The sequence below is a fragment of the Trachinotus anak genome, unplaced genomic scaffold (genome assembly GCF_046630095.1).
Source record: "Trachinotus anak isolate AG129_WGS33_773 ecotype Australia unplaced genomic scaffold, CSIRO_AGI_Tana_v1 ptg000011l, whole genome shotgun sequence".
Taxonomy (NCBI): domain Eukaryota; kingdom Metazoa; phylum Chordata; class Actinopteri; order Carangiformes; family Carangidae; genus Trachinotus; species Trachinotus anak.
This window is the reverse complement of record NW_027273862.1, coordinates 17463753-17480290: the sequence shown is the minus strand read 5'-3', so window position 1 is coordinate 17480290 and position 16538 is coordinate 17463753. Positions and strand designations below refer to the sequence as shown.

The following is a 16538-nucleotide window of genomic DNA, read 5'->3' as shown; positions in this document are numbered from 1 at the left end:
CGGTGTCATTTAAGACTAGAGTCCGTTTTCATGTGATTTTCAGTGCCCTGTGCCTCACTATTTCCTGCTTTTCTCTACTGTAATTTGTTCATCTGATTCATAGCATGTAATTACTGGGAGGTTTCCAAACTAGAGATGATGGCTGTGAGTGTGTGGCACTGTAAAAACTAATTTGAGAGTTAAAGATAAAACAAAAAGAACGGAGATAAGTACAAGCAGATACAGCTTAGAAGCAGTGAGTCACTTGCACATAATCCTCTAAAGATAGATACAGGACTCACACACTGTACAGCATCTGACAAGGCGACACTCTCATTTAACATCTCTGCCTCTCTCCTGTCTTTCTGTCAGCAGGGTGTGAGGTATGTGTGTGCGTCAGTCTGTGTGGGATGTCGTTCTTATGCCCTGTTCGAACTGAAGATGGGTCATTAACCTCTGAAAGGACAAATAATGCTTTTGATGCTTTACATTTTATGGGCTGTTAATGCCCACAGTATGTGATGAAAATTCATTGTGTAAGAAAGGACTGTCGCAGTTTTGCAATATATTATGAATATGCCTACGTATATTCTATAGGCTTGTGTTATGTGCAAATATAAAATAGCATGAAAGCCCTAGACCTTTAATATACGGGCTGCCAGGGGACATGAAATGTAAGTGAATATCAAACATATTGTAGAAAAGCCCCAGTCCTACCTGTTGTGAGCTGCCAGTGTTGTAGAGTGAGGAAAAGCTCAAATTCTTTGATAAATAATGGAGATGGAAATATATAACACAGTCTGCACTCCAAACAATGGTGGAAACAACATTGATTTGGTGACTGCAAAGATCAGCTCTGGTACAGCAAAACCCTGCATTTCAAATCAAGCACTACAGTTTTAACAAATGGAAAATTAGATTGCAAGTTTAAGGCATTGCTTTTGTGTAGCTGTTTAACAATCTAAACACATCTGTATATTCAGAGGGTAAATGTGTTAGATGACTCATCAGTCCACATTGGGTTTTGTGCCTCTTATTTTGCTAAGCTGTGCGTCTTTGCCTGTTGCCCTTGGCTACAAGTGGTTTCCAAAAGGAAACCCTGTCATAAACTCTAAATTAGCAAAGCTGAAGGGCTGTCACACTGAGGGATTGATTCAGAGCTCCGGGTGTTGTTGTGACTGCCAGTGTTTATGTCATAGTTAGCAAATATCTTATTAAATGTGTGTCTATTTAGTCTATCTGTGTCTATCTAGACATTTGCTTGTGTTACTGGACTTGATAATATCAATGATATCTTATGATTGTGCTCTATTCCCCACTGCAATTGATTTACATACTGCAGTTTTATTTATTTGTTTATTTAACAGACAGTAACATAATTTGCAGCCCCCGTACCTGGTTAGTCAGTGTCAAACAATGAGTATAACATTTTACAGAAGATGTATTAGTTCTGATTTACATTTGGGTGTTAATCTGCTGTATATGATTCAGTTGATTTATTTTTCATCAGAATGCAACATGCTGGTGGTAACACGTATGGAAATGTGCGCTCAATGTGTGCTGTCAGCTTTTCTTACGATCACGTGGCATTTACAGGTAGCAGTAGTATACTGTGCGTACATACAGAGAACAGATAATGTGCTATGGAAAGAAGGATGCAAAGGAACTTTGGTGTATTGAAGCAGTCCATCTGGTTGCCTCACTGGGACACTGGGACACAGTTTCATCCAATGTGACATTTTCTAATCCAAATCATGTTTTATGCATGCACTCTGTTGGGCTCACAGAGACATGATATGGGGATTTGTGTTGATACAAGGACTGTGTTATGTGTATTTGTCTGAGTCTCACTCACCCACCTGCTGATTCTTGAGCATAGTTTCGCGCTGTGCTGCAGTCTCAAAAGACAGGAGTGGAACATTAACAGTCTCAGGTGCACGTGGTCTTTAAATAGCTTGACGTGATGCTATTTCAAAAGAAGTGGCCCATGAAAACGTAGCTGAATTACCAATTTAAATTCTCCACGATTTGTCGTTACCAGCAAAGATCACGTTGTCCACATTAGGGGGAATCAATAGAAGGCACACATTAGATTCAACCAATACTGGACAAAAGCCAATGTGCTCATTCACTTTTCATTCTTTTCATGCATAAGCTCACACACAGTCTCCCACTCTGCCTCTGAAACTGTGAGATTTACTTTTCACTCACACTCACAAACACACATAGTCTCTCTGTTTCTCTCTCTCTCCCTCTAAGATTTACAACTCCCCTTAAAATAAAGATGCCACTGTTTAAACAAAAACCCTCACAGCAACCTTCAAAGACTGGCTTTTTGGTTTTAGCCACTTACCATTGCTCTCAAATAGATTTCTTTGAGTTTCTGTATGAAGACATGCTTTCAAGGTCCTAATCTATAAATGGTGATATCATCCACTGAACTGTGGCTGAACGTCAGACTGCTGCTGATTCACTTAAGACCTCGGTGGGCTGTTTCTTGCTCAAAGTGGGATTTTGTTTTTTCCAACAGTTCATATGTGTCATAAGCTTTCCTTAAGTTGTATTTTACAGGTCAATTCCCTGTGGTTTTATTGTAAAATTATTAAGAAGTGCGCTAGCCTGGCTCTCCAGTATGAATGGAACAATCAAATGTTATCTGATTATGTCTCAGTTTTCTCAAGTAGACTGTCAGAAGTAGTTTGAATACAGAATGTAATCACCGTTTGGAAAAGGCTTGAAAGCCTCTCTACTGTTTCATTTGTGTTTTTGGCCACTTTCCTGACCAATAGGAAGAAACAGTGGCTTGCTTTGCCTTTTCAACTGCATGTTTTTGTTATTTATTTGAATTTCTTTTCCAGTATATGCGCTTCTAAAAATCAGTTTGTGTAGTGCTGTTTTCCTGTGTTGGTCATGCCTTCATGTGTAAATGTAGCAGTTTATCTATTGCTCTGAAAGCACTTACGAAAGACAGGTTTTTAAGTGACTAAGAGTTCTGTACGCTACACATTCCAAACCCCTTCATTTACTCCCAATGTCACTTGCACTCACTCACAAGAAGTTGCACCATCTGATATCACTTGTCACCCACGCCTTCCTCTAATGCTCATCTGTTTTGTGTTTGCAAAATGAAACAGGTGAGTGTTATTAAACACCATCCATCTTAATCCTGATGCAGACAGGGCTCTTTTAGCTTACACTATTGCTGACAGGATCCCTTGGCTCTTTCCCGGTCCCTCTGAAGTGCAGCACACTCCTGTGAGTGAGGTGGCCTAATGTGGATCAAGTCTGTGACTCACTCCTGAGCTGTGTCCTAATTGCCTGTTTTGAAGTCTGCATTTCACGGCTGAATACGTCACAAGACTTCCCATTTCAAGTCCCACTTCAAGGCTTCCCCAGCTGCGTCAGACAAATGCAGCTTTCTCTTTTCTTAAACTTTCTGATGTTAGGCTTGGAGTGCAAATTGTGATGAAGAACAACTTATTTGAGGAGGAAAACCAACCCTTCCTCAATTCACAGAAAACTGTAACTTCATTACAGGCTGCCTCTGACATGACAACAAATAGTTATCGTGAATCCAACTAATCGGTGGTTGGGAAGGAAGTGGGGAAAAAATGAGCCAAACTTACTGTTTTGTCAAAGTGCAGGTAATACCTGTTTGTTTTTGGACTCCTCGCTCACTCAGGGGTGGAGGTGAGGCTTTTTGAAACAGTGGCGTCTGTGTAACAACCTGGGCTTTGGTTAATTTGGGTGATTCAAAAAAAAAACAAAACAAAAAACAAACATACACATATTCAACACAGACTCATACAGAAGTAAATGTCACTCATCAGTCGGCACATGTCCTTCATGACTGATCAGGCTTATTCTAGCCTTGTGCTCTACAGCTGTGTTCCAGCCAGTCTGACTAAGACAGGCAGACACAAGCCAGAGATCCATTTTCACATCAATGTGTGCCTTCTGTGCCAGAGCCATTATTATAATTACTGATACTGCTGGCCTCTTGTTACCAACAATAAAATGCCTCTGGGAAAACTGTACAAATTCTGGACTGGAAAAATTGAATTTGTCAAGAAGATCTTATCATTTGCTGTTTAATGTTGTAATGGCTGTAAAGCCAGAGGGGAAAAGGAGGAGGACAACACTTTAGTTTGCTAAGTCTAGTAGGAGGGACAGAGACTTTTGTCTTAACAAAAAAAAAAAAAAAATGTCAGCCTGCCTCTCACTTCTAAATGTCTTGTGTCCAAAGACAAACTTCAAAGTCCTCCCTTCAGCATCAAATATTAAGCAGGGTGCTGTGCTCACACCTGTTCCTCAGTGGAGTGGCTTGTTCTATTTACTTACACTTTCATCCCAGCAGCTGAGATAAAGGACACAAAACATAAACCATGGAGGGATTTAATACTTATATTTCTTGACAAACATCTACATTTATCAACCAATTCTTAGTAACTTGTGTCTAATATCTGTACTTGATGATAATTATGCTCTCTTTTGCCACTTCATATAGCAGTCAGAGGGGATAAGGAATCACCGCCTTGCTCAAGGGCATAGGCAGAGCTGATGCTTGTTGACATGGGGGCTTTAGTTCGACAAGATGTCCCCCTTATTATTGTGCCATCCTGCTTTCCAGTTTGCAGCAAGGAAGTTTGAGGATGCAGGTTGGTTTTCTTCAGCAGATTCTCTTGCTTTTGTTACTCATCACACTGATAGTTGCATTATAGGATAAATTACAAAACTCAAAAAGAACCAGTCTCCTGGGTTGTGTAAAAAAAAAAAAAAAAACATACCCTGTCTCCCCCGTCTGATTTTGATGGGGGAAGACTAGGATTTTTCTTGTGTAGTGGATGAAATACGGTTCTGTACTTTGCAGAAGAAACAGCAGCAGAGCTGTGTAGGAGGTACATCTGACTTTACTGCCCACTTCAGTAAAATACAAACTGTTGTCAACATGCTTCTCTGTGATTTAATACAGTCAGATTTAACTCGTCTTTTTACAGAGCAGACTAACAAACATCTTTATGAATAAGTTACCAGTACGGTACCCTAATTTATAAAACTATCGCCCATGATATTCTCAACTTTCTTAAAAATGTGGTCCACTCGCTGCCCAGTCCTTCAGTTTCTTGACACACCACTGGTGGTCTGTGACACTGTGGGGGGAGGCACTGTATGAGGGATTGATCTGTTGGGATTTTATGAAAGTCGATTTATTTTACTTTCGTTCATTCGGTCAACACTTTCTTTCTGTTTAAGTGAAAACAAAGCACCTTTGTGGCCTGACATTTTTGAAAGGCCATACCATTAGAGAATGCAATCAGTGTTTCAGTATGTTATGTTTTCAGTAAAGCAGTGGCAGTAGTAGCTGTCAGCTCTGAGGGAGAATAAAATCAACTTCTGGCCATATTGTGTATATATATTTCTGGATGGACCATACAGTGTTTTTTGACCAGTTCATCTGAGGAGAAGATTTGCTATTGTTTGTCCACATATATTTCAGGCTAATTGTCAACATGCCTTAACAGGTGGTTTTGTGGAAAGCAATTTAAAAGTAACATATTTTAAAACCACTTGAAATCTAAAAAAGACTCCAGATTTCTGTCACCTTTTTGCCTTGTGTGAAATACAGAGAATTATAATATGAGTATAATCAGAATTTATATTTTACTATATCAACCCCAGTACTGTATATATTAAATATAACTCATTAATTGTTATTTGTCATGCAGGCACATTCTGTTAGCTTTGGTTTAGTTTTTTTTTTTTTTAACACACAGATCTCTAAAAACAAATAATTTTTGTTCATGAACCCCATATAACTGAAAAAGAAATGGCTTTGTGTCTCTGTTGGCTTTTCTTCCCAGTTTACTTCGGCAGTCCACCACTGAACTCTATCAGACCTTGTTTTTAGGCGTTCAATAAATAATTGATAGAAGATTTTTTTTTTGCACATTGCTGAACGCTTCATTACAGCTTCACCATGTAACACAGTGTGTCTGATCAGCACATTATATCAGTTCTGACCTTGACACTGTAAATTTCATTACAAATGCTTTAGCAATCAGAAATGTTTGCGTATCTATGTGTGTCTGTGCCTGCGTGTGTTTGTCTGTGCAATTGCATTTGTGTATTTCAGAGCAGTTTGGTGCATTGAATGTCCTAAATCCATGTGACTATAACTCAGGAATTGATGCAACACATATGGATGATGAAATACAGCAAACAGAAGATTTTGCCTGAGGCGGTTTTGCAGGGAGGCAGTAGATGCTTTCATCTGTACCCATAAGTATTAGATTTTCTCCCCCAAATGATTTTCGGAATTGTTTCATATGATTTCACTTTCCTAAAATCAGTACATGCATGGATCACAGGCTCACAGCTATAGATATTTGCATGTTGATAGAGTTGACGTGAATCAAACTGCTTGTAAACTCAGCAGTTTTACAAGGGAGCCGTTTGGTTTTAACTGTCTGAAGATGGACTCCTGAATAACCCCAGGAACACAGTGAGTGATGTGTGTTTGTGTGGTGACAGTGAGGGGCGGCAGACGGAGGGCGGAAGCAGATGTGTGCGAGAGAGGTTCAGAGCTGTGGCACTATCACAGGGTGCCTTTGTCTGGCTGTGGAGAGTGTTGAATTAAAGGCTGTTAACACTACTCTGCACAGTCATATGCTAATGCCTCTCACTTTGAGAGAATAAATAAATTATGGTCGAGAAAACACATCTGAGTCCCTGCTTTACATGCCTCATGCACCACAGACAGCGTGCAAGAAGGATGCAGAAAGTGTCAAAAAGGGAGAGAGAGGGAGAGAGAGGGAGCATGTATGTATGGTTGCAGCAGAGAACAGGGGGCGGCACTGAACAGAAATAGCATAGAAGGAATATCAAAGAAGCAAGACAAAGGGGACTCTCTATCACCTTTATTCCTTTTTTTTTTTTTTTTTTGCCTAAAGCTTTGCAGTCACTGCTGCTCTAGGTGATGCTGCACGAGAGATAATGAGAGATAGATTGGGCTAAGAGGTAGAGAGCGAGATTTGGACAGAGAAGGAGGAAGGGAGGGGGGATTTAAAGGGCAAGAAACGGAGGGAGATTTAGATAGAGCCTACAGAGCCAGTGGAGAGCAGGAGCAGAGACGGTGGCTGGGGAGAGGAGAAGAGGAGAGGCATTGACTGGAAGCGTACACATGGAAGAGAAGAAGACGGCTATTTCATGTGCTCAGTGTGCATGACTGAGGAGTGCGGCTGTCTGTCTGGATTGTTAGTCATCTGCTGCCACACAGCTAGAGGACGTACGAAGAAACACAGGCAGGCTGGGGATAAAAGGGCTGTGTGCAGAGGATGAACAGGCGATGTGGGCTCTCTGGCTGTGATCGCTGTCCTCAGACCCCGTAGCCACTTGCACTGGTGCTGTTGCAGGCCATTAGCCTCGCAGTTAGGCAGCAGCAGTCAGAGTGATTGATACAGAATGAGCTCCAAGCACTCCTCCGACTGGATTCCCTACAGGTACTGTACCACATTCCTGAGAACACAGGAAAGGGCACAGTGTTCATCTTTTGAAGCAGTGTGTGCTTGTGTGTGTATCTGTTCAGTTGTGTGAGTGTTTGACAAGGAGATCAGACCGATAACAGTAACATGGCATTGGCACAATAAAAGCAAAAAATGTGTAATCATGGAATTTGGCAATTTGGTCTTTGTTACTATGAATACAAAAAACATTTAGCTCATACATTTTAGACGGACGGTCTTTTTTAAGGAATATCACAAGAAAAAAATGGAATTATGCAAAAGTGAATACCAGATTTTAGGCTGCATGAACTACTCTCAATTTGATTCACACCTATAAAAAAATAGCTTTCCTTATCATGATTTAACTGTTCATGTGTGAAACTGTCTATAATTTGACTCAGTGCTTTTTTTTATTGGATTCAAAATAGTTTCATTGGGATGTCATTATGAATGGAGGCTGTAGGATAACATTCATATCAGCACATATTGCCATTTGTTTCTCTTTAAAGTCACTGAGAAAGTTCCTGCCTTTGTGGGAGAATCTGTGTATTTTATGTGCATGTCTGCATGCATGTGCAGCAAAATGATCTTTAATGCACTCTTGCCATCTGTGGCAACCGACAGTATTTTTGCAAGTAACCAAACAATTGGCGCGTTAATTAGCTTTTAGTCTCTTGTTGTATACCAAGTGCAGTACTAATGCTGCTGGCTCTTTCCTCTCATTGAACACCCCCATTGCCATGGTTTCCCTACTTACTTTGATGCCATTGGCTCGTGGTTGCTATAAGTTACAGTGGCAGTCCATGAATTTCAGAATGAGACTGCATCAGAACGACGGCAATAAGTGATCTGGGTGGATTTTGTTTCAAACCTCTGGAAAACACTGAGACATTGTCCCTTAAAGTGTGCCATTTCAGCGTCAGTGAGAGGGCGGGGGCAGAGAGATTGGTGGTTTCTCAATGAGCAGTTTTCTCTCATCCCGTGAAGGTGCCATGAAAAATGCATGGGCCTCTGTGCAGAGTTGGTCGAGGCAGCTGCACTGTGTAGCTCTCTTATCTCATTAGAGATATACACTGCATGCATTCACAGGAATGAACAAAATGAAGGTGATATATCTCAAAAAACCACACAAATCCACAAAGAAGCAGCAGTTGGAGTTGTTGGAGCAGTTCTTCTCTGTGCTGAGCAAATTCACCATGCAAAAGAAAATTCAACATATCTTTGTGTGGTTATTGGATTGTCCTCCAGTGTGGCCAGGTGCTGCTGCAAAATCATCAGCCAATGACTGACACACATATAAAACCTGGTGATGCATATACATTTAATTTTAAGGTGTGAAGAGGAGTTTCAGAGACTGATAATAGTCGTATCCTGCCCTCCACCCAGCAGTGCTAAATTCACTTGTGGCTCGCTGAGTTAATGGATGATCCACTGTTTTAATTGTTTCAAGTCAGAACTGTTTCAGTTTTGTTTTTTTATAATGAACAAGATGACATTTAAAATAGACAGCATTTTAATGTTGTTCTTATCAGAAAATTCCACAGCATCTTTGGAAGTAGTGCTGTCTTCAACCTGACATTCACCAAAGTACACCTTACAACATAGTGCCTATGTGACAGCACAACTGAGCTGTAATTCTAAAATTAAATTCTAAAAATTTTTTCATAATAAATCATTAAAATAAATATGGACATAAGGATTAATCAGACGGAGAAGTAACCACATTCAACATCCTCAAAATGCAATATAGATCCTCAATTATTTTTGAAAAAAGATTTTGTACATTTACTAAAATGCAAGTATTTGTTCACTAGACATTAACAACTGTACTGTAAAAAGTGAACCCATAGGTGGTGTCTGAGCAAAAAGCTCATTATGACCCATAGTTGCGGTTTAGTGGTAGGCTACCCCTAGTGGCTGTAGTAATCATGACAGGAGCAAAGGAGGAAGTCAGGTGACATGAAGAGTAAAGGGCGACAAAGTTCATGTTAGGAGAGGTTGCGGTGAATGGATGGGTGACAAAACACAGGATTTTTTTACACAGGAGACTGCTGTTCACTTCCTTTGTTAAACTCATAGTCAGCATTTAACCACGTGTTTGGTATGTAACCACAACGAAGTACTTATTTTAGGGCAAACCACTTTTTTCTAAACCTAACTAAATTGTTTTCTTTTTTTCTGCCAAACCCTAACCAAACGGTGACCTTTCAATAATAATGTGTTCATTATTGTAACCATGACAACAAGATCCGGTACACCTGTCTCTGTCACGCTTCTACCGTGGGCAGGGACAAACAACCTGTACGGTTGTTCAGGTTGGAAGACTTGTTGACCTGATAATAAAGATCTAGTGTCCAAAATCTTGGTCTCAATAAATATTAGCATTGGACGTCAGTGTGCAGAGACTTCCTCCTTCATATTTGATTTTCCTCACACCTCATTGTTTTGATATCTGCTCAAAAGGGTGAGTTTTTAAAATTTCCTCAAGCGGGCTTCAATTAGGAAGTTTCATCTTTTGTCATGGTTGATGGAATTCAGTTTGTTAGTGATATACTTGGTCATTACAAAGAGAACTTCCACCTTGAGTTTTCAGTTACACTGCTTTACAGTAAATCCCTATGTTCCTTTAACAGAAAATGAAGTTTCCTGTAAACGTCACTATCAGTGTGTTGCAGGACAAGAGTGACCAGAGACTCTCCACAATAATGAGCTGTTTGACCTCCACTGGAACAGCTCTGTGTGTGTCATTATCTTCCTGTCTGATGCCTATTCACACACTTGATTACTCTGATTGCAGGCATGGAGTGCTTTGTTTGTCTGTATGTCTGACAGAGAGTGGGAGGTAAATACTTTTTTATTGCATCTGTGTAGGCCCTTGTCATCAAACTAGAGTCAGTAGTGCAGAGATACAGGTAGACTGAATATTCATTAACTGATCTTACATGCCGTAGCTGCAGGCAGACAAAACACCTGCTTTTTTTTTATCATGCACCCAATAAAAACAATAGTAAATGAAAAGAGATTTGCCACAGTTGCTATTCAACAAGCTGACAGATAACAAACAGACAAGCAACAAAAATGTTACAGTATAGCTCACTTATAATGCATTCTGCTTTTAATTATATTTTAACTCTCAGCCCTGCAATTATTAGACAGCACTGTACAATCAACCAAACTGTTGATGCAAATACATACATCCACCAGTATTGGCTATAATCATTTGGATGTCACATTAATTTGACATCTTTATGCATGAAAGGTTTTTAATTGTTGAGAGTAAAACATGGCTTTTGAACATACACATACCACTCAGAAGGTAACAGTATGTAGAATAAGAAACTTGTGCGTTTATTAAGAATATGCAGAAAACCCATCAGGTGCTTGTGTCATAAACCGCACACAGTAAAACAAAATCCTTTAGAAGGGAGAATGAACAGAATGGAATAATCAGTGTAAAACAGAAGAAGAAAAAAAAACCTTGTCACATCTGCATTTACATGTAACAAAAATACTTAAAGCTTATAAAACAAAGCAATTTCATTCATAGTTCATGTGCTGCACTCCTCATACATCAGCAGACACCTCTCCCCATCCATCTTAACTCATTTTCTCTTCTGCTGCAGCTCATTCTCTGCCACTCTTCTGGAGGAAACCTCTCATTGGCCTCTAATTAGGAACCACTGTGGTTGCTCAGGGGTCTCTGAGAAGCTCGGCCACACGAGCTGAAGGAACAATCAGTGAGTCTGTCGCCAGTGATTAAAAACACTGGTGGTGAAAAGGGAGGACTGGATGCAAAGTGGAAACAGAGAGCAAACAGCCAATCCATGGTACTGGATAGATACCCTGCTCTTTTGTGAATGAGTGATTAATCTATTCACCTTTAGCAAAATCCACTTTGTTGCGGAGAAGAGCAAGAGGCAGCACAGAGGGGGCTTACCTGATGCTTATCTGTGTAGTGTCAAAAACATGGTTTGATTCTATAACTAAGAAAAATAATAACATTGCACAAGGCACAAATACAAGAAAAAGTCTAATGTGGATATAAAGTGCTGTCACAGGAATGGAGATGATGTTTGACCTTGTTACTTAGAGAGACTGGCATCTGTCAAATTATAACTTTGTTTATGGAGGACATGTTATCACAAATACATTCATAATTTGATTTGTTGTCATTTTGCTGTGTCTGATCTATAGTCATTTACACCAGATGAGTTTCGCTTATTCCTTCATGCACAACTACAGAAACAGACACATGAACAACAGAAATTAAAAGGTGTTCAATCAACGGAAACTGAAAGAGGAAGGTTACAGTCAACAGGCGTGTTAATGCTGATTTTCTAATTTAAATCAACATGAGTTTCATTTCAAGTACCTTATGAAAATAAGAATAGCTGTTTAATATAAGTAAGGAAGTGGGAAATAACCTCATTCTTCTTGTGTAATGATGCTTTCATCTTCTATCAAGCAACCTTTGAGCTGAAATGTCATATACCCGTGAAACAATTTGTCGATTCGTTGATTAGTTCACTAAAAAGAATATTGATCAGTGTTTATATGTTTGATTACTCCTTCATGTAACACATCATTTTAAAAAACCAAATACTTGCCTCTGAAATGTGAGATTTCACCTGTTTTGTTTCAACATCAGTTTGGATGTTAGGATTGTCAGTCAGACAAAGCAAAGCATTACTTGGGGGTCTGGTAAATTGTGATGGGCATTTCCCACAGTTTCTGTGCAGTTAATTGGTTAATTAGTGATTAATTATTTGGCACAACGTGTTTTTAATGTTCTTTACACTGTAAACAATGTGACATGACTACATGTTGTAGAAGTGGTTATTATACTGTAGCTGCCATGTTGTAATTCTGCTCCTGTGCAGTTAGTTACTATACGAACATTTATGCTTGTTTGCTTATGAATTATCACATCAAGAAAAAATAAATATGTTGATTTAAGTTTGTATATATGCTTTAACAGGCACTTAAAGTACTTTGTGGTGGAGAGAGAGACAGTGGCCAGCTAGCTGAAATCATTTGTTCACTTTACCAACATCGCTTGTGCTACAGTGACCACGAGGCATTTGCTTAGGCCAGTGACATTATGTCTGGGTGCACAGGGCACCACCAAATCAAATGATGTTCAAGTCAATACTGGTGTTCTTGTAGAGAAAGACATTACCCAGGTTTGTTAGAACAGTCTGCTCAGAGAATCCTTTTACAGGCTGAGATCAGATGTGCGCTTGATATTGTGCAGTCTGTTGTGTACTGTGCTGCGGGGACACAATGGCATTCTTGCAATGAATTCTCCACTTTTTCCTTTTGTCCTTGTATTGTCTTTGCACCACATCAGCTGTTCAACTTGCTGCAGAGGACACAAGAATGGTTTTGGGAGATATAAAAAAAATCTCCATGTACATATGGTAGCAGCATCTGTCAACACTAACAGGATAACCTGGTGGAAAGCACATACTGTAGTAGGATAAATACTGTCGCTAACAGTGAAGTTGCTTTATCTAGTTTGTGGTGATACACAGCACACAAAGTCTCTTTTATCTATCTAGTCCTCTCTCTCAAAGGGTGAAGTGTGTACGTGAAGAACGGCTGTAGATGTTTTGCTTTTTTCTCCACTATAAAAGCTGAGGCCATTGTGAAGCTGATGGCAGGTGCTGTTCTTAGCAAGCATAAAGGAAGTATCAAAATTAAACAGCTATTTTTCTGGCAACAGTGGGTGAACATTCAATCCCTTTATGAGAAGGACATTACAGTCTGTAGAGCATATGACACCCACCCTTTGTCTCCGGCAGATGCTGCTGTCCATATGTTCACTCATACAGTTACTTAAGAGTTCTTAAGTGTGAGCCATGGATTCAAAGAAAAACTGTGACGCTGTTGTTTTCTGCAGTTTCACTTAATCTCTGTTGAAACAGTCGGGGAGCTCCGCACATGCACCTCCAGTCACACTTGGCTTGTAAAGCCTTCTTGCCAGTTCATTGAATTGTTCGATTTAGCGTTTGTTTTCCAGGGAATAATGACCCCATGCATTTTCACTGTGGAGTAGTTAGGTCTTAATGTCAAAACAAAATGTCTTGCAGCAGAAACAAATGTACTATTTTCTGGATACACAAGCCTCATTATCATATATATTATGGCAATGAAGTTAAAATACAGTGTTTAACCTTCCAGAGTTTCAGAGTTGCAAGTGAATTTACGAAAGCAGTTTGGGAAATGTCATCATCTTAAACAGCTTTTACGCCATTCTCCCCCGTTTCTTTGCTCTTCTCTTTGCAGCACTTTAGATGACGAGGGGACCAACCTCCGACAGCAGAAACTGGACAGACAGGTGGGTCTTTGATCTTGATGACAGAGTAACTCAGAGGCTCAATCAATTATAATGTGCAGTTTTATCATGACATAAGCTTCCACTGCACCATCATGGACAGGTAGGACTTGCTCTCTCTCTGGGCAGTGTAGCGATGAGAGGACGTGACTTAAGTTCCGTAAATCAGTGCACATGCACAAAAGCTAAAGTAAAGCAGTGTTAACTAAAACATTGTAATAACCTCAATTAAGGAGATTACTATAATGGTACTATATAATGTGATTGGTCCATTGGATTAAAATAAAATAGATTGCTGTCTACTACCCCTATTTATTGCTATTTACAGTGCAGTTTTGTTGTATGAACAAGGTACTAACAAAATCAAATTGTTGCTCCTGTTCTTTAAATGTAAATGTGGAGGAAGAAATTTTGTATTTTAGAGTAAAGGAGAAATCTTATGGAGATTATACCATAAGTATCTCTGTAAATACTGGATATTTGTCAGGGTAGTAATGGTGTTTGCATTGTTCTTGCTTCTTTAATTAAGTAATAGAAAGGAGGAAATAGCCAAACTTTATATTGGAGCCCATATACCTTATTCTTACTATGTATTTAAAAGAAATAAAATAATAATTACAGGATTCCTCATTAAACGTTAGCTATGTTTGATCCACCTTTATCTATATGTTACATTATTATATAACTTTTTTACCATTCTGTGTTTTCTAAAATCACTCCCTTATTTTCTTCCACTGTAGCTGCAGGAACTGTTGTGGTACCTGGCTCATATAACTATATTACACTGTAAATTGTGGGTTGTATTATGAACTGTTAAAGATACACCTTACAGCAAGTAATGACCCAAACATGTTTTGCCAGCCAAATATATAAAGACAATCATGTAAAATTGAAGTAAACATTGGCTTGTTAAATTACACTAAGTGTTTTTTTTTTTATATATCAGGCATCATACAGATCTCACTGTGTGTATTTTGATCCAAAGTTAAGTACCCTTTCTCTTTATATTTCTGTGTGGGCTGTGCACTCTGCTAACTGGGACTGCTGTTGTCATTGTTTGTTCTAAGAAACACACAAAACAAACATGCCCAGTCTGCAGGTCCACCATTTTCAGTTCTTGTATGTGCATAGTGAAAACTACTGCTTCTGCTGCCCCGCGATATTTTTATAACCTGAGTAATGTGAATGGAGTGCCATACTCAAACACACGTTCTCCTCTGTAGTCAGAACTACATCAAATGCTTCTGCAGCCTTTTCCTAATTAGTCAGTGGGAAACCTTTCCAAGTCGTCTGTCTCACATACAGTCAAGCAGCTTGTGGTCCATGCTTGAATGGATGAAAAATATCATTCATAACCTAGTTACTCACTTAAACCAGCTTTGGAAGACTTGGAGACTCAAGCAGGGTTGAAAGTAGCCTTCAGTGTGATGTGATCTCATTATGTGTAAGTAACCAGTTAGAAAAGGGGAGAGAAGCTTGGTTGCACTTTAAACCTTTTTATGTTAAGTGCCTTACCCACAGGTCAAAGCCTCAATCTTTAAATCCATACACTGTGTAAGTGAATCTACTGTTATAGGCATTGCTGTATTGAGAAAGACGCTGTAGAGCTCCACTGCTCTGCAGCCTGAATTCTCCACTAATAGAAACCTTCAATATTTGATGAGCTCTGGTTTGAAGACTTGCATATAGCTGACAGTTAGTCCAAATGAATAGCTATATCTGGCCTCAGGTCAAAGTGGTTTGGACAGCACATCCTATAACATCTTCAGATTGTTCTGCTGGCTTAACAGAGTTATCTGAGAATGTACTATTGCCACTTGTTTTGAAGTCCAACACTCTGCCCACAATGTGAAGATATCTAGATATCTTTCAAGAAAGCCACATAAGAGATTATCAGAAACAAGTCTATTTTATGGAAAACTATTTTGTATTATGTATCTTTGAGGCGTGATCTTTTTCACAAGAAGAGGAGAATAAAGCTGAAGCTGTTACATGGTTTATTAAACACTGAGGCGATCTTAAACAATCAGCAGCTGAATTATTACACAATCACTCAGTGTAGCACTCACATCATGATTTAACTTAATTTGTTCCTTATAATAATGTATAATAAGAGGATGTAACTTCTTTCATTTGCTGAAACTGTGCCATTATTATCTTTCTTTCTGGGCATGTTTGTGTGCATGTACACACACACACACACACACACACACACACACACACACACACGCGAAACCTCCACAACAGCGAGTGCTCCTCGAACAGAAGCAGAAGAAGAAGAGGCAGGAGCCCCTGATGGTCCAGTCTAATGTGGATGGGAGATCTCGCACTCGCCGGACCAAACAGAGCGAGGAACAGGCTCCGCTGGTGGAATCCTACCTCAGCAGCAACAGCAGCACCATCTACCATGGTACAACCCACTGACACTGCTCTGTTGACTCAAAAGGCTCATGCAGAGGATTTATGAAACAGTATAACATCAACAAATAAAGATGCCAGACTGCTTGTTTGATCAGTCTGTCTGATTTAGCGGAAGTATTTGTTCTTAGGCCCAAAGAGATTTTACTGTCATGCAGTTTTTCTTTCTTTTCCCACTTAAAACTGTACACTACAAGTAACGTAATTACCATACACACAAAACTACAAGTTGAATCATAAAAAAACAACTATAAAACTGTTCTATTGTAGTTGCTCAGTGTCACGTGTTGCTGTTAAGTTTG

General features: G+C 39.4%; 1 protein-coding gene across 7 annotated transcripts in view; it reads left to right on the top strand.

Moving 5' to 3' along the window:
• tub (TUB bipartite transcription factor) overlaps window positions 1-16538 on the top strand; it is a 40986-nt gene that overhangs the window by 11568 nt on the left and 12880 nt on the right. For 4 of the 7 annotated variants that reach the window (XM_071488553.1, XM_071488548.1, XM_071488547.1 and 1 more), the window contains 2 exons: window positions 13770-13821; window positions 16066-16228. In XM_071488553.1, coding sequence (XP_071344654.1) covers window positions 13770-13821; window positions 16066-16228 — 215 coding nt within the window. Of the gene's footprint in view, window positions 1-7037; window positions 7479-13769; window positions 13822-16065; window positions 16229-16538 lie in introns of those variants that run through there. The other 3 variants (XM_071488554.1, XM_071488549.1, XM_071488550.1) reach the window with 3 other exon arrangements.